The sequence below is a fragment of the Rhincodon typus genome, chromosome 33, assembly GCF_021869965.1.
Source record: "Rhincodon typus isolate 14 chromosome 33, sRhiTyp1.1, whole genome shotgun sequence".
Taxonomy (NCBI): domain Eukaryota; kingdom Metazoa; phylum Chordata; class Chondrichthyes; order Orectolobiformes; family Rhincodontidae; genus Rhincodon; species Rhincodon typus.
Genome location: NC_063364.1, coordinates 5,874,470 through 5,901,679, shown reverse-complemented (window position 1 = coordinate 5,901,679; position 27,210 = coordinate 5,874,470). Strand labels below are relative to the sequence as shown.

The 27,210-nt window shown below is 39.4% G+C and overlaps 1 protein-coding gene across 2 annotated transcripts in view; it reads left to right on the top strand.

Moving 5' to 3' along the window:
- Window positions 1-27,210, top strand: part of efl1 (elongation factor like GTPase 1) — a 242,269-nt gene that overhangs the window by 191,154 nt on the left and 23,905 nt on the right. For both annotated transcript variants that reach the window (XM_048616009.1, XM_048616010.1), the window contains exons 18-19: window positions 5,065-6,092; window positions 7,937-8,121. In XM_048616009.1, the coding sequence (XP_048471966.1) occupies window positions 5,065-6,092; window positions 7,937-8,121 (1,213 nt within the window). The remainder of the gene's footprint in view (window positions 1-5,064; window positions 6,093-7,936; window positions 8,122-27,210) is intronic.

The following is a 27,210-nucleotide window of genomic DNA, read 5'->3' as shown; positions in this document are numbered from 1 at the left end:
TGAAGGGTCTCGGCCTGAAACGTCAGCTTTCCTGCTCCTCTGATGCTGCTTGGCCTGCTGTGTTCATCCAGCTCTACACCTTGTTATCTCAGATTCTCCAGCATCTGCAGTTTCTACTATCTCTTGTTAAAATCTCAGTTGACCCCAGTATTACACTACATGGATAGTCAGGCAAGAGTGCAAATCACACTTCTTTTAAGAAGTGCTTAAAACCATCAGAAGAATCGGGGGGTGGTGCTACCGTTGGCAATTCTCCCTTGCCTATCAAGGGAACTCCCAGAAAGCATACCACTCCTCCTCCTTCCTTGTCATCCACATAACTTTTAAATTTCCAACCCTTCCTCCTTTTCCCAAGTTGCCAAAAAAACCCAGCTCAACCCGGATTTATCTGGATACAGGTTTCTGCCCCTGCTTAATGGCCCTGCCTGCAGACCCAGCAGCACCCATGACTGAGCTTTAACGCTGGTGTTTAATCTGATCACCAGATAGCTCCCATGGTAAGTCTTCATCCCAGTAAGGGCAGAGTCCACCCATAATGCTTTACGGCTGGGGATTGGCCTGTTGGCTTAATGCCAACTTTTCATCGGAAGTGAGTGTGACAAGCCACCTGACCTAAAAAAATGTTCACCCTTTGCTTTCTGCACGTTTTTAACCTGCCCCATGCCTGTTCCAAGTGCACCTCGTGTCATCTGGTTCTTCTCACTTGGAAGTAGTTAAATAGGTTATTATGGACATAATGCCTTATTTGCATTAAATTTGCCCTTAACCATTCTTCTTTCTCGATATTCTCCACCCCATCAATTGTTTTGTTTGCTGGCTCCTGTAGCCTTTTAATAGCAGTAATATATTTTTTGCACTCCTAAGTCAGAGTTATATGCAGGATTCTCAACGTGGTCACACCAATAACATATAAATTGGCAGGATTATCTCACTATTTTGGTTTAAATTGACCTTTTAAATACACCAGAACAACTAATTTGCTTTACATGTTCCCCATTGTGTTTGTGATAGCTTCTGTTTATTGTTAATTAGGGCTACAAGATTATATTCAATTTCCAGGCTCATCATTTTATTTTCATTCAAGCAATAATTCCTTCCCCAAGTTTATTTGTGTGAAGTACTTTGTAGTTATCTGCAATTAAATTTCACTCGAGAACTGTACAGACAAGTAACGAGTATGTTTATGTTACTTTGTAAGTCACCTTGTTCATTTTTGTATTATTCCATCTTCGTTCACTTTATGTCTACCATTTTCTATAATACTTGTGTCTCCTAACAGCATATGACTTATGGTGTATCAAAGAAACTATTTCCCAAAAGATACCTCAGTTGGATCTAATTGGTAACATACTCCCAGGATAATGACAACATGTCCCATTACATTATTTGAGGATGGGTATTCATACTTACAAGTCTTAACTCAGAGTAGTAGGGTTCACAGCATTGATTGTCAGGTATTCACAATCATTAACATCCAATAATAACTGATTAACAATAATTAGTAATACTTCAACAAACCTTACGAGGTTTAGTTGGAAAGTCAATGTACCTCAGAGTTCTGAATCTGTGTATGTGGTGGGCCAGACCTTCAAAAGTATCCACTCCACCACCCAATCTTTATTCCCTTTTCCACACTTGTAAATAGCAATTTGCATATACAATTAAATCACCTAACAAATGGTTATCATTCAACATTTTTTATTGTCCCAACCAGCAACACACACATCTGTAACTCCTTAATTTGTTACACTCATTGACTTTCGGTCACACCTTGACTTTTATCTTTCAGGGCTTGAGTGAATAAAGAAAGCTTCTCTGCTTGTTCTAAGACTGCAATAATTTGTTATTAATTAAAGCTGCCTAGCTAGATTGTCTTTTAATTAGGTTTACTGTCTAAGCTAGCTGTTATTTATCACTACCTCTGTTTAAAATAAAGCAAGCTTGTCTTATGATTACACTTTAATGTTTTTAACAGCAACCCCTTAAACATGTAAATGCTCAAAGGTAGTATTATTTCAATGTACAGATTAACTTATTCCTTACAGTATTCATTGGTTTAAATTATGCCAGACCAATACTTAAAATTATTTGATGAGCATCGTGTATCTAAAATCGTCTGAATTTAAGAGACCCACATTTCTCAACTTATATGTTTGGGAGTCTATAGCAGCCAAACCCTCCCAAGTGTCTACAACCAATGACTAGTCAACTTAATGCTGTTAGATGCTTATCACTGACCAAGACAAGCTAGAATTTCTGTTTGTCCAATATAGAGTGTACGCCCTCTTCCCGAAAGGATTCACTGCAATTGCTAATCCTAGACTGCTTCAGTGCGAGTAGACAGTAGCCACAGATTAGGAAGTCTCTTGAGTGTGCAAAACACCGGAGGGAACTGACCACTTAGTGTTGCCTAATCTTTTCCCACTATACATTGACATTGCAGATTCTACAACACAGCAGTGACAATTGTGCAAATTTTGATATTCATGCCTAAGGATAGTCTGTTCACATACAAGAGAGAACTGGTTGCCAAGACTGCTTGTGGCAATCTTTATATTGGCTGTTGTTGTTTCTGGAGGAACATGAAGCATATCTGCACTGCTCCACATGCAGCAGAAGCATTGCTTCATTTATAGTAAATGGAGCACCTAAAAAAGTATTGCCACCAAAGCAACATGATAAAGTAAAAGGACCCTTAAATTCTCCAGGGGAGTACTATAAATTGTTGGTGTATTATTTCTAGCCATTTAAACCTACCTATTGCAATTGTTTATGAAAATTTACAGAATTCTACTTAATGTGACACTGCTGGAGAACAGAAAGCAGCTGGAACTAAACTAAGCATATGTACCAAAATAACCATGTACTGGAGATGATCATGAATAATGATTGAGCTGTAGTTCAGAGTTTTAGCCTCAAAGGATTAGCTAATTGCTAGCCAGGTATCCAGGTATTATTTTAAATGGAAAGAAAATAACGTGAATGGAAAGTGAGAGGATGGCGAGGACTTGATTGACCATAAATAGAAACTCTCATTGGGTGTGATTTTGGGATGTATTTAGAATGTCACGTGGAGAAGTGGTGATGTAATGTCACTGCTATATAAATCATTGATGCAAGCACATTTGGAATCTTGTACACAGTTCTAGTTGCCACAGCACTGGAAAAGATATTATAGTTATTGAAAGGCACAGCAGAGAGTAATCAGATTAAATAAAGAGGCTGGAGGGATTGGGTTAAAAAGAATGATTAAGAAAATTGGGCATGTTCTGATCAGAAATCAAAGGTGATGTGACTGATGTTTGAAAGAGCCTGAGTAAAATAAATCATGACAATCTGTTTCGCTGTCCATAGCTAAAAAACTAAAGGATGTGGTATACACTTTCAGAGCCTAATTTCAAAACTGTAGAACGTCATTTCAGTGAGTGAGTAGACGTATGGAATAATTCTTTAGGGAGCAGGTAGTGTAATTCTTCCAAATGATGGTTTGAATATTTTCAGAAAATATATTGAGATACAACAATTTAGGATATATCATATGGTAAGTGTGTTGTACTTAGGAGTGGCAGATGATCTTGAATCTATAGTTTCCAAAGCTTTCCACTCTGACAGTGTAATTACTTCTTCCTAAATTAATCAATGGAGATTAACTGCTCTGGTTAATCAACAACTCTTTCATCATACACAATTTCCAAGCAGATTGAGAGTCAGATGAATATCAGTCTTCTTCACATCTAATGTTTTGTATGTATTCTGGAGATGCTGATTAACTTCAGTATACAGTCTTCTGCAATACTTTCAGTTCAAACTTTCACAAATTTGCCTATTTTTACTGAAAGTCGTGTTATTGTCTGGTGTCCGTAACTAAACAAGATGGATTAGCCGGTTTGTGTCAGCTGAGATTGCAAATAATGCCAGAGATGTGGCCCTCACCCAACTTTCTTTCAGCTGTGGAAGTGAAGGATTTGCAAGCTGAGCCTCAGCTGGCATTGTCTGCACCGAAGTTGCCAGAAACTAAAGTTGTCCGGATGGAAGTGTACTTCTTATGAGGTGAGATGTTTTTAAAATGCTGAAAGTAGCTGCTGAGGTGCTGGAGAGCAGATTGCATTCCCACTCTTCCCCACATCAACTGGATCCCATTGCTTTGAGAAAAAAATCAGGTGATGTGCACGTGAGGCCAAATAACAGAGCCAAACATACTTTCAGCTTGAAATTTGGAGCTCCACTGTGGAAATCTGTGATTAGTCGCACTAGGTTTTGGATAGAACTCAAAGAATTTCAAGTATAACACATGGGCTGTGGTGGTAAGTACTGCTTCACTGATGCTTGTGGTGTTATGACACGACACTTCCATTAGGAACAAATAGAAATCTGTGTGGTTGTGTCACCTGCATTTGTTTAGCTCCTGCAGGGAAAGATCCACAGGCCGTCTGAAAAATTGTAACTGTTGTATGAAGTCCAGGTCTGTGCCTATTGTGGTATTTCTCAGTGCACTCATTGTTGGAATGTTTGACCACCACTACTCATAGATTCATAGAATGATACAACATAGAAGCAGGCCATTTGGCCCATCATACTTGATAGAGCTACCCAAGTAATTCCACTTCCCTTCTCTTTCAAGATTATGTTGAACATTCATCCTGTCCAAATATATATATATGGCTGCAGTTTTTCAAATTAAACATTGCAAACTCAATCTCTCAACACATCCAGGTCTATTTAAAGCAGTCAAGCATTATTTACAGTCTTAACATACACATCGATCTTAATATTATCTGCAAATATTAAGATTGTGTCCCCCATACTTGCATGCAGATCATTAACAAAGTAGTAAGAAGCAACAGAGCTAACATAATTCCTGATGACTGCTTTCGAAGGAAAGCTCAATCCTTCTCTCACAATTTTTGTTCATGTCCTTGCAGCCAGTTCTCAATCCAGTTCAATTGCTACCACAAATTCCAAAAACTTCTTTCGAGTAGAAAAACCTCTTGTGTGGCACTTTGCCAAAAGCAACTTTCAGTTGATTCAACATTGCATTGTATGAGCATATTTTTCTTGTTGCAGGTTTGCAAAGGTTGAAATCAGTTCATCAGCACCAATCGTTCCATTTAGGGAGACTATCATTCGGCCACCAAAAGTAGACATGGTAAATGAAGACATAGGCACACAACAAAAGATTGCTGTCATTCACCAAAAGAAGGAGGACCAGAATAAATATCCTGAAGGTGTCATTGTGGATTCTGATGGTCTTGTGACCTTGAATACACCTAATAAGTTGTCCACTCTCAGTGTGAGAGCCATGCCACTTCCTGAAGCAGTGACGCAGTTACTGGAAGAAAGCAGTGATCTAATTCGTACAATAGAGCAGTTCAATCTATCAGTAAAAGAAGGCAGAGACACTCAGGAGATCAATCCAACAACACTTGAGGCCATCCAAAAGTTCAAACAAAAGTTGGAGGAGAATTTTGTTGGCCGAAAATGGAGAAATGCAGTGAACCAAATTTCATCATTTGGACCACGCCGTTGTGGCCCTAATATTTTACTAAATAGATTGGAAAATTATCATAGACCATCGATGTGGCAGTGTCTTGATAAAACCAGGAAAGACTTGGGGACATACAAGGATTTTGACAACAGTATAATCAGTGGATTTCAGTTGGCGACTCTGTCAGGTCCTGTGTGTGAAGAACCTCTTATGGGTGTTTGCTTCATTTTAGAAAATTGGGACATGAGTAAAGTGCAGCAGCTGGTTCAAATACACAACCAATCTTTCACAGATGGACAAACAGCAAAGGTTGAGGAGTTCCAGCAGCAGGTAACCTCAAATGAAAGTAGCCTTTCTGAATTAGAGCCGAGATTGGAAAACCAAGCAAGACCAGGTGACCAGATTCAGGACAGTCGGACTCCAGCAGAGAGTGTGGCAGATGGCCAGAGTAACTCTGAGGTCGTGCTTACAGATTGCTATGGCCCTTTCTCAGGCCAGCTTATTGCCACGATGAAAGAAGCTTGTCGTTTTGCATTCCAGGCACGACCTCAACGGCTCATGGCAGCGATGTACACATGCGAGATTATGGCAACTGCAGAAGTATTAGGTAAGTATTGTAAGCAACAGTTATCTCTGTTTTAAATTGTGCACTTTGTGAGGAAAACTTGTCACCTGATGAAAATAGTATGTGCGTAACCTTGCCGAGAGTTTGAGGTTTTAGCAGCATTGCTGCTATCTACTGTTTTGTTGTAAACCTGTAACTATGGGGCTAGAGCAAAACAGTGGGATCGACTGGTTTGCTGTACAGAAGGTTGTTGTGGACATGATGGACTGAATGGCCTCCTGATGTACCAGTATGCCTCTGGACTTTGTACTGCAAATATTCTAACCTGAAAAGCAAAGCATGCAACAACTATATAGATATAGCTCCATTTAGGAAGCTAAACTGACACTTCAATTGACGGGACACAGTGGATGTGAAATAATATAATTTGCTTTAAAATAATCCTTTACTGATTTAATTGGATTAGAAATACAAGCTGTGCTCTCAACCAATAATTAAGAAATTAAAATATTTCCAAATTTACACTCATCATACAACTGAGATGTTCAATTTATAGCATTATTTTTCTTCTGACCCTGCCACAACCCATCTGTTAGTGAAAGCTTCACCTATATTTTAGCTGCTTCTAGACCTGATTATTCCACTGCTCATTTGGCTTCCCTCCTTCCAGCATTACAATCCTCCAACTTCTTTCTGTTCTTCCAATTCTAGCTTCTCCAACCAGCTTTGTTCCATTATTGGCAACCGTGCCTTCAATCGCTGAAGCCCTTCAATCCGGAATTTCCTTCCCAAACCTCTTTGGTTCTCCACCTTTCGTTTTTCTGTTTGACCAAGTATTTAGTCATCTGTCTTAATGTCTTTTTCTTTTGCGCACTGTGATTATTGGTTGAATATGTTTTTTGATGCACGGTGCATCATTTTAATACGTTAAAGGTGCCACATAAATGCAAGATTTTGATATACATACGTGATTGTTTCATTCTAAATTTTTAATTGTGCTGACATTATTGTATTGTTCTGAATTATGATGTGGGCTATTAATCTAAACATACAGTAATAAGATCAGTGGAATTACCATGTCATTTGTAGATTAGTCCAGAATTTTCAAAGTAATGGATAACTTGAAAGTCAATAACAGCTTCTATATAAACTTTAGAAATGAACAGTGAAAAGGCAATGAGATAGTAGTTTACAAGCGTGAGTGTTAACACTCTCTAAATAGAACCAATTCCACTCGTTTGTCCTTCTATATATCAGAGTTTGAATAACATCACAGGAGGTTTGATGGGTGAGAAAGAAAGGACAGAGTTGAAATCGGCTCTGCTGATCTCAGAACATTAATTTGGCCACAGGTTAATGGTGCAAGTTAAAAGTAATTGAAGTTGGGCTAGAGGAAGTTTACTGAGTTAGCGAGGAGCAAAGTCATGCAGTTACATGAGGATGAGCACATTGACAGAACCATTTCTGCCTCACAGGATTTATATTTCCTGACTGTAAGTAGCATTTGTAATTTGTTCAGTAGATTGAGAACCTTATTCAAAAGTGTTTTAACCTGGAAAAATCACAGCAACTATAACTAGGTCTCATGTACTTATTCTCTGTAATATGACACAAGTTTTTACAGGGCTGCTACTTACTGTACATTAAATCCTATTCAGCAGCTCAGATAGTATCTGTGAGAGAGAGAAATCAAATTAATATTTCAGGTCAATGACCTTTCTGTAAGGATGGAAAGTCATCAGCCTGAACTGTTAACTTTGTTCCTCTCTCTGACCTGTTGAGTGTTTCCAGAAAGTTCTGTTTTGGTTCTGGATTTCAAGCATTCAGAGTATTTGGTTTTTATTGTTCATGGATGTGTGTTTTGACTTTTTTATATGCTTTCATAGGTCGGGTCTATGCAGTCCTTTCGAAGCGCACAGGCCGGGTGTTGCAAGAAGAGATGAAAGAAGGGACAGAAATGTTCATCATTAAGGCCATTTTGCCAGTTGCAGAGAGCTTTGGCTTTGCTGATGAAATCCGGAAGAGGACAAGTGGCCTAGCCAGCCCACAGCTGGTGTTCAGTCACTGGGAGGTAAAAAAAAACACAAATAATTCCATATGGTGTGTGTTCTTAATGCTCTGCAGAAGTTGGAGAGTTCTGGAAATGTAGATCTTACAGAAAAAAAGTCACAGAATTGAAGAATGAGTCCTCATTAATATGATGTTTTAAAACTAAATGCATCGGTTTGCACTGTAGCAATTTTCATGATGTCAGGCAGTCCCAAGGCATTCAGCAGCCAGCACCCTTTTAGTTTTGCATTTTAATGTAGGATCTGTGGCAACAAGTTTGCATGCAGTACAGAACCCATAAACAATAATGTGAACATCTATTTTTAATATTAGTTGAGGGATAAGTATTGATTTGTACTCCATGAAGAACTCCACTGCTGCTCTTCAAATAGTGCCATGGAATTTTCTTTGTTAACCTGAAAAGATCGATATTGATTTTAAAGTCTCACCTGAAAGATGGCACTTCCAACAGTGCAGCACTGTCAGTGTGGAACGTTAACCTAGATTTTGTACTTCAGTCTCAGGAGAGGGACGTGAATCCTGAACTTTCTGACTCAGAAGCAAGAGTGCCACCACTGAGCCAAGGCTAGTATCTTGGCAAAGTGCACTGGTGCATTAAACTGAAAATGTTGATGATGTCATTTAGGAAACTGCGCCATTAAAATGACAAATTGTTGCAAAAGTTGGGTGAGCAGCTTGGAGTTAATGATTTTATTTTGGTGTCTAGAATCGTGCTCTTGAAGGCTATTTCTCATGTGAACGCCAGTGCTCAGTATTAAGGGCTCTGTCAGAATACATTTTTCTTACAGAAATTGCCACAATGTTGCATAATGAACAGCTGAGACATAATCAAGAAGTTCCAACTTTTGGTCTTTTATGCTTGCTGCCACAATACCCAGGCTCTGAGAATAAGAATATGCGGAGTATAGATTTTCTCAGTGTATTGTTAGAAAACTTAAATCGATCCGTTGGTACTGGGCTAGAAACCCAGACATTCAGAAGTCAGATTCCACGATGGCAAGCTGTTAGTCTCTAGCAGAAACTCAATTGATTCTCTGTTTTTCTGAAGAAAAGGTGCCTGCTGTCTCTGCATGAGTGCAGTCTCATATTTGCATCTTATTCTCTGAAGTAACCAGGCAAACCATTTTTTAATATGTCTAGAGAAGACATAACCCTCACCTTTGAGGACGAATAGACAAAGATAAATAAAAACAAAACGTGGAGATTTGAAGTCTCAGTACCTGATTTTCCATACATTAATTTTAAACGGCCAAAATTCGGTACTGTGAGTGTCACTGCCTGATTAGAAAGCCAATCCATGAATACTTCTGAGCTTTGGAAGTAACTTATGCAATATAGGGCAAAATCAGTGTAAGCAGACTGGGCACATGGCAATGTCTAATACACTCCCATAAATTCTGGCAGAAAAGCAGCAAGAGGCAGACATATGCAGTGCTAATAATAGCTATTTCATTTTTCTTTTAAATCAGCAGAGTATCTTCAAATTAATCAAGTTTATTAATGCTTGATTTTTAACACTAGCAGTGAGAAAAGATTCTTCCAAGTGAATCATTGAGTTAAACAGAAATTTATCAAAAGGTATTTATCACAGGCTCATTACAAGCAGCAGCCTCAGTTTTTTCCCACCCCACTCTCTCATCAAACTGCCTGTCCAGTTGGCCCAATTGCAACTAATTTGCTGACGGTTTATCTCTTTAAATCCAAGATCATCCTGGAAAGGAAGGTTGTGCCCTGGCTTCTTTTCTCCATCAGAAACCATTATGTATCACTCTCCCTTGTTTCTTTCACATTTACTTTAACAATAAGACCAGTGAACTCATGGCTGCACCTACCAAATCCTTGCCCTGCCCAACCGCTTGAGCTCTGAACTCCCATCTTTCTTTACTTTCCCCCCCACCTCACCTCCTGTCAGCTCCAACCTCATCTTGTCCACAATGTTCATGTTGTGATCCCTTGGCCCTATTTCTCCTAGACTGCTGATCACCCAACTTCTTCTGATCCTCTTAGTGGCTGATATTGTTAACAGTCCTGTCTGTGTGTGGTGACTGTTCTTTTAAATTTGCCATCATCCACACTGTCCTCAACCACCCTTTATCCTGCTGTTTTTGCCCATTTGAAGGGAATCTCAGAAGCTACCAAGAACTGTGGATCTCTAATGACAGTGTAGATTCCACAACTGTAAGCACTGCAAGGTTGCAGGGCCTATGAAATAAATCAGTTATCTTTCTTATAATCATAGAATCATTGAATCCCTACAGTGTAGAAGCAGGCCATTCAGCCAACTGAGTCCACACCGACCTTATAAAAAGCATCCCATTCCCCTACCATATCTCTGTAACCCTGCATTTTCCCATGGCGAACCCACCTAGCTTGCACGTCACTGGACACTACGGGCAATTTAGCATGGTCAATCCACTCTAACCTGCACATCTTTGGACTTTGTGAAGAAACCGGAGTACCGGAGGAAACCCATGCAGACACAGGGAGAATGTGCAAACTCCACACAGACAGTCGCCCGAGGGTAGAATCAAACCTGGGTTCCAGGTGCTAATGGGGCAGCAGTAGTAACTGAGCCAGTGTGTCATCCAGTCCTATTGGATTAATTATGTTGAAGGTCACCAGATGGGTGTTTAGAGATGCAGAATGGACACAATGTACGGGGACTGAAACAGAATTAAGTAAAGAAATCCATTCTCCTTCTTGACAAATGAGAATGAGTAAATTTTCTGAAGTTTCACATGTCTGCTGTAATTCAGCTATGTTAGAAATTAGAAGAATTTAAAAGTTAAATGGATGTTCTTGAAATTACTCTTAAGAACCTACAGAACTTTCTTGTTATAAATCTTTCAATTTTATTTCTTTACTTTTTGTTTTCGTTCATTTTCTTTACTTCAAAATCGTACAACAGTTGAAGTCCGCAGCACCAGAGGAGGCCATTGGCTCATTCTCTTATTATCGGCTTTTTGCAAGAGGAATTCAGCACTGATCCTGCTGCCCTACTCTGTCCGTAGCTGGGTTTTTTTTTCATTTTTATACTTGGGATTCTGGGAATGCCTAATTAATTGAACTCTTAAAATGCTAGTATTGATTCTTCTCATTGTGTCATGGCAATAGCAATGTTAGCAATAGGGATTTTTCGCGATTTTGACCCTGCACCATTCATATGTGGCCAAGTCAAGTTGATGTGTGATTTGGAAGACACTTTGAAAGAAGCAACGTTCTCACAGTATTACTACTGTTATTCTTCATGGTGGTTTGGGTTCAATAAAGAACAAACTGTTGACCTTGTAACTTAGCTATAGTTTGTACACTCAGACATGATGCAACAACGCTGAATGTCGTGGATGTTGAGTTCAGAGGAATTGGCTCAGTCTACAATGCGCATAATTTTAAAACTTTTATTGAGTGTTGCAAAGTGTCAACAGAAAAAAGTAGCCCATTCTGCCCAATAAATCCATACCAGCATTTATGGTCCACATGAACATCCTCACACCTCTCTTCATCTAAACAATCAACATATCTTAACCCCTCCCTCAAGTTTCATCTAGCCTCCCCTTAAGTACATCAGTACCATTCACTTCAACCACTTTCTGTGGTTGCAAATTCACATTCTAGCCACAATGAGTAAAATAAAGTTTATCCCGCATTTTCCTGTTAATTTCGTAGCAGTTATCTTATAGTCTCCAGTCTGGATTCATTCAGAAGTGGTAACAACTTCTGTTTGTCTACCCTTTCAAACCATTTTGATATCTTAAAAAACTCATAGATCACTGCTGTTTCTTTCCTTTTCTAGAGAAAAGATCCCTCAGCCATTTTGATCTTTTCTGATGGATATAAACTCTCAGTTCTGTATAATTTTAGTAATTTCTTCACCTTTTCTAGTGCCTCTGATTCCTGAACTCAAAATATGAAGATTAGAACAGTTAACAGCACTTCATTTCTATACAAATTTAGCATTATTTTTCTGTTTTCTAATTCTATTCCACTAGAAAAGAACCTCTATTCTCTAGTTCACTGGAGACAGTGCCACTAACTCAAATGTCTCCTCTTAATCGGTATCATCTATTTTTTAAGAAGAAAATGAGGGATTGTAGAACAGAGTGTTGTAGGAGTAAATCTAACATGGACTAAATACTTTTCATGCACTGCACAAACAAATATCTGTTTTTTAATGTTATTAGGAAACAAAGAACCAGCCATTGCTGCTCTAATTATTATACTTGACTAAATTGGAAACCTTATTTATTTTCAATACATAGTGGAAAACAAAAAGTTCAGCGTTGGCAAAATGAAAACCTATAGCCCAGATTTTCTGTTGGACAGAGGGCTGATGATCCCGCACAATTGGGGTTGCAAGTGAGAATCCTGACGAGTCTCAATCCCAGCACACTTTGAAAGAACCGCCCCGAAAAATTGAAGATTTCGCTGGGCAATTACTCTACCCTTGGAACTTTGTGAAAGAATCCAGTTAAACTGGAGAATTCAGATGCTTCCTCATCCACTCTGGACTCATACCATCCTTCATCACCCTTTAACCAACCACCACCTCACCCCTTCCCTCTTCTCCTTACCCTTTTCCTCACCTGTTCTAGACTCAAATTGCCTGTCTCACCCCCCATCCCCCTTGCCTTACCTCCAGATCCCACCTTCTTCCCACTCCTTGGTCAGCACCTGATCTGCCTCCACTGCCAACCCAACACACCCTTCTCCACCAGCCAGTGTACCCAATTTCTCCAACCCACTCAGACATATCCCATGCACTTAGTTGACCCCTCTGCCACCTTGCATCATGGCATCCAACCACTCTATCTATCAGCACGCTAACTTCTGACTTGTCTTCTCTATTTACCATTTGACAGCGCCTGTCAAAGTAGCTGTTTGTTGTTCTGGACCTTAACACGTCGGAATACAACAGCTAACTACTGAAGAAAGGGCTACGAGAGAACTGTCAGAGTAGAAGTGCGGCCACACATTTCTGAAGGAGCCCTGATTGTAATCTTCTGTCAGGAGTGCAGTGCTCTGTCCTTTCGTAAAAAGTAAGAGGCAGAGAGGCAATCTTGAGTGAGATTGTCACTTCTCAGAAAATCCGACCCCATATGTTGTAATTTGTGTTGTCTCTGCTTGCTGTGCAAGATGTTTCAGAATCATGTATCAAACTGCAGTCAGATTATTTCTGATTAGCTCAAAGGGCCATTTCACAACTCAGTAGAAGGCAGTTCCAGCCAATGGAAATTTTAGTTGGGCCACTGAAGTGTCTTCTATGATCATTATGGTCCATGCATGCTGTGAATTACAGTATTTATGATCCCCTCAGATAATCAATAACTCTTCTCACACAAAATAATTAGTTAACTTTGATTCCGAATGCAACTGACACTGTACTTAATAACGAGCAAAACTTGGAACAAAATGAATAACAATAAAGAAAATAATTCACAATATGCAAAATGACTTCCAAAATAAAATGTAGGTTTTAATATTTTAGCTCGCGTGGCAATGCTTTTTTAGCAGCATATTTTACTTTTTATTTATATCTTGGACAGAGAAATCTGGAACAGGAGAGAGGAGAATAATTGTTGTCTAATTAAAACTGTTAAATATTTATAACTCCACATCACAGTTAATTCTAAGATGCCATTATTGTAGTGGTCATCTTTGAAGCATAAGGCTTTCGTGACTGTATTTAGATATATTATTTATGGTAAGAATTGGAATCATGTCAGTAAAGCAATCTGCTAACACAGTGCCCATTTCTAACTGTAAAGCCCTTTTGATCTTCCGGAACCCAAAGCTCCTATTAGAATAGATGTCAGTGGCGTATATGGTTAGACCAGCAGTAGTGATGAATGTGACTGCCACCACCGCTTCTTTTCTACTGATTTGCCGTTTAACTGGTTTCAACTGTGTGTTACCATCAAATTCCTCTCCTCAGCAGAGTCAAGCAAAGTTCAAACAAGGGAAGGAATTTGAGAAGTTTTTAAGTTCCTCCTTTTTATACCTCAAAAGTAAGCTCCACAAGAGAAGTCCAAACAAGATTCTAACCTGTTTTTAGAGCTATGATCTCAAATAGACCTATGATCTCAAAAATGCTCAATGTATCAAATGTTCCCTATGAATTCTGAGTGAAAATGACTCGTAAGATCTAGGTTCTCCTTTCTTAATTTACATATTCTCCTGATTCTTCAAGCTCCTTGTCCTCATTTGAGCACTTTTACATTTCCAACATGACCTCTCCTTCCTATTCTGTATCCAAATCATTTTATTTCCTTCTCTCTTTTTGATTGTTTGCAAAACTGCAGGAAAACTGAAAAGCAGAAGTAAATCTAAAACCTATTGTAGTTCAAGGACTTGGCAGCAGACTTTGGGGTTCACTTTGAACATATGTTCTTTGTTTCGTTCCATTCCTCCATTCTTCTGAGAGCCCAATGGCTGTTAGTTATTCCATTTCCACATGACAGACTTGGACATTTTAGCACACCACCTAATATTGCATACTTTACCAAAGGTCTGATTGGGTTGCTACATAATGTTTTATTGTTCGATTGAGAATTCCACTTTTAGCTTAGTATTCTGACCTAGTGTTTCTTAACCTTATTTTCAACTTGAACAATTGAAAATGATTGCACAGAACTGCAGTTACAGTAGTCTTCTGAAATAACACTCACAGTCAATGTCTGCCTCTTTCATCGGAGGATGCTGTATGAATTCTGTAAGTCTTTCAGGGGAATAAATAAATAAATGTGGCTAAAATGTGATGCAGAGTGACACCAGCAACGTGGGTTCAATCCCCAAACTGGCTCTGGTAGTTCGAGAAGACATCTCATCGCCTGGCCTTCTACTTGCAGTTTGATGCCCCTTGTGTGACATCTAACCAATCTTCTCCCTGTATTGGAGAGAGGTGCCTTTGCTGCTTTGTAGACCATGGCTATTGACTTTTTTTTCGGAGGATTATTCCACTCATATTTTCTAATTCAACCTTTTTTTAAGGTTCTGCAATAGACAACACCCACTTCCCTTCAGCAATCAGTGTCTTACATGGAGAAGTTGACAGAAAAATATCTAGGAAACCTGTTTTGCATTAAGAATATTGGACCAATTATTCTCTTTTACTAGTGTCTTAGTATGGTGCCTTTCAATATGCGTAATAAAGCTTAAGCATTTTGAGGACAAAATCCACCAGCTGGTCTGACTTGGCAATAGGCATAAAGTGAAATAAGTCAGTTATTAAGCTCATCAGTACTTTGGAAGCTTGGGCAGAACATTCTTCAAATTTGCTAGTGTATTAAGGCAATTTCTCCAACAGTACTGAAACAATGAATGTGAAGTCTATTGGAGCAAAATGATGAGACATCAGGTTATGGTTAGCTTAAATAAAAACTATTTAAGTGGTATATTCCAAAATGTCTCAATATCATGGAGAGCCGAGTGAGGATTAGTAGTTCTAGCCATATGATAGGCTTGTTAATTTTAACTTACTGAATGTTATCTATAGTCATGCATCAAATCTAAGTCAAATAATCCACAAAACTAAATTTCATGGTATTTCCGCATGCAGGTGGAAGCAAGTTTGTTTCAAAGTTGCCACTGGAATTTCAACCAAATGTAATGGTGGATGCATTCACTTTTAATGCTGTGACCAACAAAAAAAATGCTATCATTACAATGGTGCGACTCCTCTTTCAACATCTGGCTTTTGTTTGTAGACATCCCTTTGATGTAAAAAAACTTAGGTGAGAATATGATGGTTTGCCAATGATGTGGGAATAATTTGAAATGGTTAATTAAAATGCAGCATTAAAATGTATTGGCTGAAAAGCAACTTATTTCACAGCATGTTGACAGAACACTTCTTTTTAGGCTCAAACCTAGGTTGTATTCCTGTTGGACTGGGTAGCTTGTTAACTTGTGACCAATAGAAATGTATCAGCATACCCCTTCTATTTAGTTAAATTCTATCTAAAACTTCTATTTTTCTCACTTCTTGCCAGTGCAACATTAACTGTTTCCTCTTTGAGAAGTCAGGCGCAAAGTGCTCATTCAGCTTCTTAGCCATGCGTTCTGTCTCCACAAAAAGATTTTTTTTGTTCCAAATTGGCACTACCATTTCTTTATTGTTTATATGCTTCTAGACTATTGTTGTGTTTCCATACGTAAACTTGTCTTATGTTCTCTCTTTACGCTTCCTTTATTCATTTTCAGTTTCTCCCTACACTCTTTGTACTTTACAAGCTTACAATTATCATAAAGCTTTTTCAGTTTTAATTCAACTTCTATTTCCTTTATTACCCAGGGAGATCTAGTTTTGAATGTTCCACATTGCTTCTTATGGGAATATGTCTGACTAGTACTTTTCTTGATGTTTAGTCTTTCCCAACCAATCTTTGCTTCTAGTTGATCAGATCTAGATTGTTTCCCAAATCACTGCAATTGGCTCTCTTAATTTTTCTTTGTTTGCTTTTTGGTTTTGTTCCTTTCTGTCGTTCCTTTAAACTTAATGATCATAAATGATTCATTACTGCCCAGATGATCTCTCATTGAAACACACACCATCTGCTTTACTTCATCCCCACTACTCGATCCAGCACAGATTCATTTCTCATTGGGCTAAAACATTCTATTAAAGAAAGTTCTTCTGCATACGTGTTTAGAATTCTTCAACCTCCTTGGTTTGCACTCTGTTTCTCCCTCTGTCTATATTCTATATAGATAATATAGTCTGTATATAGACTCCTTTATCACTTCTGTTCTCCATACCTTGTATCACTCCAGTATCTTTTGTGGTGCACAGTAAACAATATAACATCTCATTTTCTGTTCCTTAATTCTAGCCAAGTAAATTCAGTCTTTGAATCCTTTGGTGTATTAACCTCTGGAGAATTGTAAAATTATCCCTGACCAATATTTCCCCTGCCCTACTGTCTTTATCCCTTTCCCTATCTCCCAAAACTAGGGGCTGTTTTGTTTCCTTTCCTCTACTTTCTAAAGCCAAATCCCTATCACAAATATTACATCATAACCCCGGGTGCCCGTTGTTCTTCATTTTTGATACTCCTCACATTAATACATGCATTCCAGTCAGCTTTGTGTTTTTCCCCCCCCGTTATGTTTTGGCTGCACCCAATTATTCTTTATTCTTTTTCTTTTTTCCTGATTTTTCTACGCAATATGTTGCTGTGTCCTGGTTCCTGTCTTTCAGCCAAATTAATTTGAAACTTCCCCCACCATCCCCCATCCCTCCAGAATGAATTAATCTTCCTATGAGGATGCTGATTCCAGCCCTCTTCAGCTGCAACTTGTCTTTAATATAGAAAACATTTCACAGAGCATGGAGAGGAATAACATTTTAAATTATCGAGCAGTCTACTCATATATTTCTCTTCAATTTTATTGCAACTGGTTTGTAGAAATGCAAACCATTCTGAAGAGGCTGAACAAGGTGGATGCAGAAAGAATCTGTCTCCCAGGATGGGAATCTAAAACTAGAGGCAAGCCATGTAGGACTGAGATGAGGAGGAATTTCTTCAGTCACAGGAAATGAACCTTTGGAACTCTCTACCCCAGAAGCCTATGGGAGCTTAGCCATTGGAAATGGTTAAGATAGAGATCTGTAGATATTAATGACATTAAAATGGATAAATGGATAGTGTGGGAATCTGGTGTTGACGTAGATGACCAATCATGATCTAGAATAACAAAGTAGGCTGAATGGTCTACTCCTCACAGCTTTCTGTTTTCGAACAATGATAGACAGGAAAAATAGGCCTTCAGTCTTTCCTGTGCAGTTATGATAAGTTAAGCGTTATTACATACTGACTCCCCGAGCCACCTTAAATTAAGTGATTTCCTGTAAGAAATATGAATACAATAGATAAAAATCCAGAACGTGTATGTATATTTTCTTAAAGTTATGTATTAACATACACGAGATTCACCAGACAAATCTCTGGTGAATGCAGTGATCACTGTTGGTCTGGGGTACAAAAACAATTGAAGCAAATCATAGAATCATAGAATCCCTACAGTGTGGAAACAAGCCCTTCGGCCCAACAAGTCCACACCGACCCTCAGAGCATCCCACCCAAACCCATCCCTTTATAACCCACATAATCTACACATCTCTGAACACTACTGGCAATTTAGCATGTATATGTTCATGTAGCATTGCAGCAAGGTAGTAAAAACAGCAGAAAGATAGAGAAATTCCTCTAACACAGTTAATTTCCTTCCTTATCCCCATCCCATCTCCCTTTACGAATTGCTGATGCCTCACTCATACAATCCAGATATCCACTACTCTCTGTTTGCTGTCTCTATTAATTTTCTCAAAGATGTAATTTCACTCCAGTGGGACTAATGTTATCCTATTTGTTCAGCTCCACCAAAATGTTTCCAGTATCTGGACCTTCAGACAGTAAATAACCTTAAGTCCTTGTCACTGATTTTACTGTTAACAATTCATATATCCAATTGGCCATTGAAAGTTAAGCCAGTCATAGTCATTTTATTGATCTCCCTTGATGTGAGTTGGTTTGGTTGGTAAATGACCTTGTTTATATATGCCACAAGGATCCTTGCTTCCACCCCTAGTCTTCTGTAGAATACACAGCATACAACCAGGCCATTTGGCTCAACTAGTCCATGCCAGTTTTCAGGCACTGTAGAAGCTTCCTCCCACCACTTGAACCTGGTCCTGTCTGGTCCAGAAGTAGAGACACTGCCACTGCACCACAAGACCCCTGAGTTCCAGGTTCTAGATATTTTTTAAGCTACCTGTTTAGCGAGGTTATTATGCATCTTTGGAGCAGGTGGGACTTGAACCCAGGTCTCTCGTTTTGGGGTAGGGACACTACTACTGCACCACAAGAGGGCACCAGTTCCGATTTTCTTTTTAAATTTAGCCTATTTCCATATTCTACGTATTGTTACATTGAATTCAAATTCTACCATCTGCCATGATCAGGATTTAAAACCTAGGTCCCCAGAGCATTACTTGGGTCTCTAGATTTATAGTCTAGTGATAAAACCACAAAGGCCGTTCTCCAGCAGTTAGTTCCACATTCTTAATTTTTAAAATCTAACCTATTTTGCTAATCCAACCTCTCAGAGGTGTTATTACACACCTCTGGAGCAGGTGGGACTTGAACCCAGTCTTCTTGGTCCAGAGGTAGGAACACTACCACTGCGCCACAAGAACCTTTCAAGTTCCAAATTTTAACCATTCTGAGTAAAGATGTTTCACCGAAATTTACTACTGGATTTATTGGGGTGACTGAATCCTTAGTTTTGATCTTGCCAAGGAGCGGAACCAGCTTCTGTACCATCCCTTCAATAATTTTGGAGACCTTTATTTGGTCGTTTCTCAACCTTTTCTAGTGAATAGGAAGCTATTGGTGAACTGGCCAGATGTGCAGAAAAATGGCAGTTGAAATTCAGTTTGGAGTGCTGCATTTGGCAAGGGCAATAAATTGGGTATACTGTGAACTGTATTAGAACAGAAGGGTCTCGGAGAGCATGTCCAAATCCCTGAAGTTATGCAGACAGATGGCTAAGTTAGTGAAGGAGGCATATAGACACTTTCCTTTATTGTCCAAGGCATAGAATACATGTGGATGGTGGTTATACTAGAATTAGTTAAACCACACAAGGAGAATTGTGTTCAGTTCTGCATTACAGAGTAGGATGTGATTCCACTAAAGGGTACAGAACAAGTTTATGAAGATATTGCAGAGTAGAGAATTTCAGCAATGAGAAATGATTAGATAGTTATGAACTGGAAGATAGAATTAGATTGGAATGCACCATTTTGGCTGGTGTACGTAAAATGAACCAATTGGCTGCCAACTCTGGTATCAATTTTCTGTAAACTCATGTTTAAACACCATATGGTCTTGGCTTTGTAAATTAAAGAGAACAACATAGGGTACTTTGTAAAAGTGAAGAAGTTATGCTTAATCGTAGATCACTGGTTAGGCCACAGCTGATGCATGTTATCCAATTAAGCATCCATCCCCTTTCTGAGGAGGGTGTTAAACCTTAAAGCAATGGGTCGAAGATTTCCTAGACTGAGCAGGAATAACATTTTTTTAAATTTTTCGTATTTGGACAACTTTTCAGCTATATAGTGGAAAGGGACCCTAAGTTATATCAAGTGCAGAAACTTAATAAGTCTGTATAACATTGAAAGGTTTCTATGACACCAGCTGCTTCCTGCATACATTTGTTTGTGCTTGATGCATTGAATATGGAATATATGTCTCAGACCTCCGTACCTGATTAGTTCAGCATGAAAGTGGGTACATCTCAGCATATAATGAGTCTCACAGAGTCGTGAGCTATTCTCTTTATTTATTTTCTTCATTGAAAGTTTGATGATTGGGCAGCACAAACAGCTTAGGTAGTATTGACAGCAAGGCAGATCAAGCATGGATCATGTCCATGTGTAGTGGAGAATCCAATGTGAAGATGAAAAATGTAGGATTTGTTTCATTTGATTTTTTTAAATTTGATATAGGGAATGCATTTTGTACAAGTGAAAAAGAAAGGAGATCTCTGTTCTGAGGAACAGAAACTTAGCTCTCAATGCCAGAATCATATGGTGTCCAATCAGTTTTTTTTATTCATTCATGGGATGAGGGTGTCGCTGATCAGGCAGCATTTATTGCCCATCCCTAATTGCCCAGAGGGCAGTTCAGAATCAACCACATTGCTGTGGGTCTGGAGTCACATGTAGGCCAGACCAGATAAGGATGGCAGTTTCCTTCCCTATAGGACTTTAGTGAACCAGATGGGTTTTTCCCGACAATTCTCAATGGATTCATGGTCATCATTAGATTCTCAATTCCAGATATTTATTGAATTTTAAATTCCATCATGTGACATGGCGGGATTCAAACCTGGATCCCTAGATAGCTATCTGGGTCTCTGGATTAACAGTCGAGTGATAATATCACTAGGCCATTGCCTTCCCCAAGCCGAAACTCTAACAAAATTGGGTGCAATATGTCCATTTCAACATCAAAAGTGGTCTCTGTACTTTGCAGCAGTACATTTGCCTTATTTTGATCATACAGCCATAAGTGCCACCATAGTAGTTAGCTGCAGAGTATGTTGAAATAGGCAAAGGGTTATTAAGGATGCAGTAGGGCTGTCTGGGCATTTTAAATGTAATTTCCACATTCTCATGGTTTACTTTAAACATATGAATCTGATAGCTGACTTAGTATCAGACTACGGCCATTTTTCTGTTGTGTGCTTTCAATTTGCTTAGTGGCCATCCAAAATGTTTCATTGCCCAACCAAAACCCTTGCCTTATCTTTCTGGACTGGATTCAAAACCAGGGCCCTAGTCTTTCAGTTGATGTACTTTCATACATAGAAACTAACATCATGCAACATGGAACTACAGACCAGCGAGTGGTGGGTAAATTGTTGGAGGAGATTCTGAGAGACAGGATCAACATGCATTTGGAAAGTCAAGGACTAATTTAGGGATGGCTTTGTGCGTGGAAAATCATGTCTCACTAATCTGATTGAATTTTTTTGAAAAGGTGACCAAGAAGATAGATGAAATCAGAGCAGTAGACGTTGTCTACATGGACTTTAGCAATGCCTTTGACAGGGTTCCACATGGTAGACTGATTGGTAAGATTGGATCACGTGGGATCCGGAGAATGCTAGCCAATTAAATACAGAATTAGCAGGATGGTAGTAGAGGGTTGTTGTTCAGACTGGAGGCTCGTGACCAGCCGTGTGCTGCAATGATCAGTGCTGGGTCCACTGTTATTTGTCATTTATGTTAACGATTTGGATGAGAATATAGGAGGCATGTTTAGTAAATTGTGGATGATGCCAAAATTGGTTGTATCGTGGACAGTGAAGAAGGTCATCTAAGAGATGAGATCTTAATCAACTGGGCCAGTGGACAGCAGAATGGCAGATGGAGTTTAATGTAGATAAATGCTAGGTATTCCATTTTGCTAAGACAAACCAGGGTGGGGCTACACAATTAATGATCGAGCCTTGGGGAGTGTTGTCAAACAGAGAGACCTAGAGATGCAGGTATATAATTCCTTAAAAGTGGCATCATAGGTAGACAGGATGGTGAAGAAGGCATTTGGCTTGCTTGCCTTCATCAGTCAGATCATTGAGTACAGGAGCTGGGACGTCATGTTATGGCTATACAAGGCATTGATAAGACCACGTTTGGAGTACTGTGTACAATTCTGATCGGCCTGCTATAGGAGGAACGTTATTAAACTGGAAAGGGTGCAAAAAAGACTTACAAGGATGTTACTGAGACTGGAGGGTTTGAGTTATAGGGAGAGACTGGATAGGCTGGTACTTTATTCCCTGGAGCATAAGACGCTGAGAGGTGATCTTATAGAGGTTAATAAAATCCTGAGGCGCATAGATAAGGTGAATAGCCAAGATATTTTCACCAGGGTACGGCAGTCTAAAACTAGAGGGCATTGGTTTAAGTTGAAAGGAGAAAGATTTAAAAGGGGCCTAAGGGAGCAACTCTTTCATACAGAGGGTGATGCGCATATGGAACAAGATTCCAGTGGGTACAGTTACAACATTTAGAAGACATTTGGAAGGTTATGTGAATGGGAATGATTTAGAGGGCTATGGGACTAGTTCAGTTTAGGAAACCTGGTCAGCATGGACGAGTTGGGCTGAAGGGTCTGTTTTCATGATGTATGACTGGAAATCAGAGATGTTTAAAAAATAATTGCAGTTCACAGTTTAATAGATATGGTAGTTATTTTTATTTGCAACTGTAAAATGTACCACTTTGGTTTTGTCCTCTCCACTTGCTATATATATGAAAATTTAATTAGTATGGGATATTTAATGGGTTTACCTTAATGTGCAATAGAAACCCCATTTAATCTGTCACCTGTTCTGCTTTACGATATTTTGTACACGTTCCTTCTTAAAAGCAACAAAACCGTCCTAAACTCAGCAGACCAATGATGAGCATAGAGCTATAATGTAGGATTGTATTAGCTTCAAACTTTGAAATGTGCTTTGCATTGACTGCATACCCATTCTGTACAAGAGTCGGATTTTTTCCAGATGTTCAGTCTTATTGATGTGAAAATTCGGAAGAGGCACATTTTCAAAACCATTTCAGATCTGGTTACATGCTTTGATTGTGGTATCCAATAGCCTAAACCATTTCCTATTCTGTTACATTATTCCATTGTGGCATCATACTACTTAATAACTCTATAAGAGAATTTGTTTTTCTACCATATTCTGTGTCCTGAAAATATGTTTTCTTCCACAAATTGGTGAATCACTTTTATTGAAAATCAAAGAAAACCTACAACAATACAGTAAATTATCACAAAGAGCAACAATGAGCACAGTATTTCTGATGGATAACATATTTAATATTTAATCTGAATGCTGCTTGCCCTTTTTTGTTGCATTGCCTTGTGACTCGTGCTTTCTGACTGCTCATTACCTATTGCAGGCATCGTTACCTTAGCAAGTGCCTCCCTTACCCATAGCCATGTTCACAATGCAGCAATGACGTGTAAACTTCCCAGACTGTCTTACTGCATCTTAATAAGGGTGGCTATTTCAACAGCCTCTGTGACTAACTACTGGGGGTGACACTTACAGTTATATGACCAAAATAAGGCAAATTTACTGCCTTGAGGAGAGCTTCTATCCCTCTGCACACAGTTTCTTATAACTTTTGTACATTGTACATGATCGTCAAAGAAAATGATATACCTCCAGAAATGTAGAAACATTATTGGGATCTTTTGAGAGGATCCCAGAGGAATTGTGTCTCAGTGCATTAAGAATGATTGGGTTTACTACAAAACAATTCTCTGGATCAACTGGTATTTTTTCCCCCTGAATGATTTCCTGAATAATCACACAGGGGTTTCCTAATGGAAAGAATGGTCTGAGCTTGTCAAACAGCAAGAAGATTGCCAGTAAATTGATTAAGTTTGAACATATCCTCAGCACACTTGAAGATCCGTAAACATCAGCTAAACTTACTATATTTAGTTAACTGGGTACGTGTCCCTATGGGAAGCAACTGTACAGTCTGCACTGGACAGACTACATATACACATCTACCCACCTTCTAGAAATAGTAAACAATTGTTGTGTCTCCGTAGAGATCACAAAAGATATAGAGATAGTTAAGAAAGAAAAGAGGAGAGATTGTTGCTCAACCAATCATCTTAACAAGTGTAAAATCTTGATCTGAATAGATTTCATCCTCACATAGTAAAAGATGCTCACAAAGAGCTAGCAGAAGGCTATTATATGTGTATAAAAATGCACTAGAAAAGGGAATAATGGTGGATAGAAATTGTGATTTCTATATTCAAGAAGGCATGTTCACCAAGTCCAAAGAAGTCTGATTTAACATCAACTGAAGGAAAGATAATGGAATCCTTAACCAAAGATGTAATAAGCTGAAAAGAAAGTTAAAAAGTAGTTAGCACAGATTTCAAAGAGGGAGATAATGCTTGATATATCTTATTGTATTTTTTTCAGAAAAGTACTAGAAAAAATAGACACAGGCAATGTACCAGGTCTAATGTATTCGAATTTCCAAAAAGCATTCAGTCGGATACCATAGAGTAGACTCATGGCTAAAGTCGGAGAATGTTGAATCAGAGTGTTAAGAGCACAACGGTTAGCAAGCACTCCACAGATGCTGAAGCAGACAGGCAGAAGATGGGAAGACATTTCGAAAATTTGATACAGTTGAGTGGCTTGCTAAACTATTTCAGAAAACATTTAAGAGTCATCCACGATGCTGTCACAATCTCGAATCACATGTAGATCAGACCAAATAAAGGTAGTAGACTTTCTTCCCTGAAGGATGTTAGTAAACGAAATGGGTTTTTACAACAGTGAACGATAATTTCATGATCATCTTTAGACTAGCTCTTTAATTGCACACTTATTTTGGATTTCACCATCTGCCAGCCAATGTAATAACCCCATAGCATTTGCCTGCGTCTCTGCATTTCTAATCCAGTGATATTGCCTTTACACACCATGCCCCTTCAAACATTGCACTCCAAATACTGCAATGGTTTAAAAAGACATCTCACTAGTACCTTAGGGATGGGGCAATAGCCAGTAAAGCCTAAGTCCCACCAATGTCTGAAAAATAATGGTGGGACAAAATGTTCCACAAGAATCAACTCTTGGTTCATTCCATTTGTGTTGTGGTGCCACATTACAGGGAAGATGTGAATGCACTGATGAGCATACAAGAGCAATTTACAAGAATGGTTTCAGTTATGAGGAACTTCAGCTATGAGGGTAGGTTGAAGAACTTGAGACTCTTCTCTCCAGAGAGAAGACTAAGAGAAGTTTTGGTAGAGATTTTCAAAATCTTGAGCAGCTGAACAGAATAGATGGGATGAAGCTGTATACTTGTAAAAGAAATTAGAATATGAGGGCATAGATTTAAAATTATGTCCAAACACAGCAAGGGTAACGTGAGAACAGACCTTTTTCATGCAGTGAGTAGTTCGGGTATGGCATGCACCTCCTGGAAATGTCGTGGAGGCAGGTTAGTTAAGGCATTTAAGACAGCAGTGGATGTATTTTTGGATAGGTGTGTAGGGATATAGGGAAAAGGCAGGAGGTTGGCACTAGATAATAGAACCGATGCGTGCATGATGACCCAAACGATCACCCCCTCCAATGTAATAATTCTGTGATTCTGTAATTCTGAGACACATGAACAAACAATTTGGACTCTAGAATAAGAAGTGCATTTATCATATTTAGTGGTTGACGTAAGTTGAGGATGGTGACAAAATAGGGAGTACATTAATACGTATGTCGAATAGTTGTGTAATTGGAAAAAATGAACTTCATTTAGCTAAACGTTTGACAGGAAGAATGAGAAGGTGACGCGTCTTGGAAAGTAAAGGTCTGATTTTAACTCTGTAAATCAATGAGGTAAGATCTGGCCCTTTAAAACATTCTTAAGAATATAAATTGCTTAATTTTAATTGGTGCCAGTGTTCACTTTTATAAAAAATTGTGCATGACTTGCTTATGAAAATTGTACTGTATCGACTCATTCTTTATCTAGTAAAGCAACCCATTCTTTAAGTTTCAGAGATAGTAGGAACTGCAGATGCTGGAGAATCTGAGATAACAAGGTGTAGAGCTTGTTGAACACAGCAGGCCAAGCAGCATCAGAGGAGCAGGAAGGCTGACGTTTCGGGCCTAGACCCTTCTTCAGAAAAGGGGGAGGGGGAGGGGGTTCTGAAATAAATAGGGAGAGAGGAGGAGGTGGATAGAAGATGGATAGAGGAGAAGATAGGTGGAGAGGAGACAGACAGGTCAAAGAGGCGGGGATAGAGCCGGTAAAGGTGAGTGTAGGTGGGGAGGTAGGGAGGAGATAGGTCAGTCCAGGGAGGACAGACAGGTCAAGGGGGCGGGATGAGGTTAGTAGGTAGGAGATGGGGGTGGGACTTGAGGTGGGAGGAGGGGATAGGTGCGAGGAAGGACAGGTTAGGGAGGCGGGGACGAGCTGGGCTGGTTTTGGGATGCGGTAGGGGGAGGGGAGATTTTGAAGCTTGTGAAGTCCACATTGATACATTGGGCTGCAGGGTTCCCAAGTGGAATATGAGTTGCTGTTCCTGCAACCTTCGGGTAGCATCGTTGTGGCACTGCAGGAGGCCCAGGATGGACATGTCATCTGAGGAATGGGAGGGGGTGTTGAAATGGTTCGCGACTGGGTGGTGCAGTTGTTTAGTGGAACTGAGCGTAGGTGTTCTGCAAAGCAGTCCCCAAGCCTCCGCTTGGTTTCCCCGATGTAGAGGAGGCCACAACGGGAACAGCGGATGCAGTATACCACATTAGCAGATGTGCAGGTGAACATCTGCTTGATGTGGAAAGTCTTCTTGGGGCCTGGGATGGGAGTGAGGGGGGAGGTGTAGGGGCAGGTGTCGCACTTCCTGCGGTTGCAGGGAGAAGTGCCAGGTGTGGTGGGGCTGGAGGGGAGTGTGGAGCGGACAAGGGAGTCACGAAGAGAGTGGTCCCTCCGGAAAGCAGGTAAGGGTGGGGAGGGAAAAATGTCTTT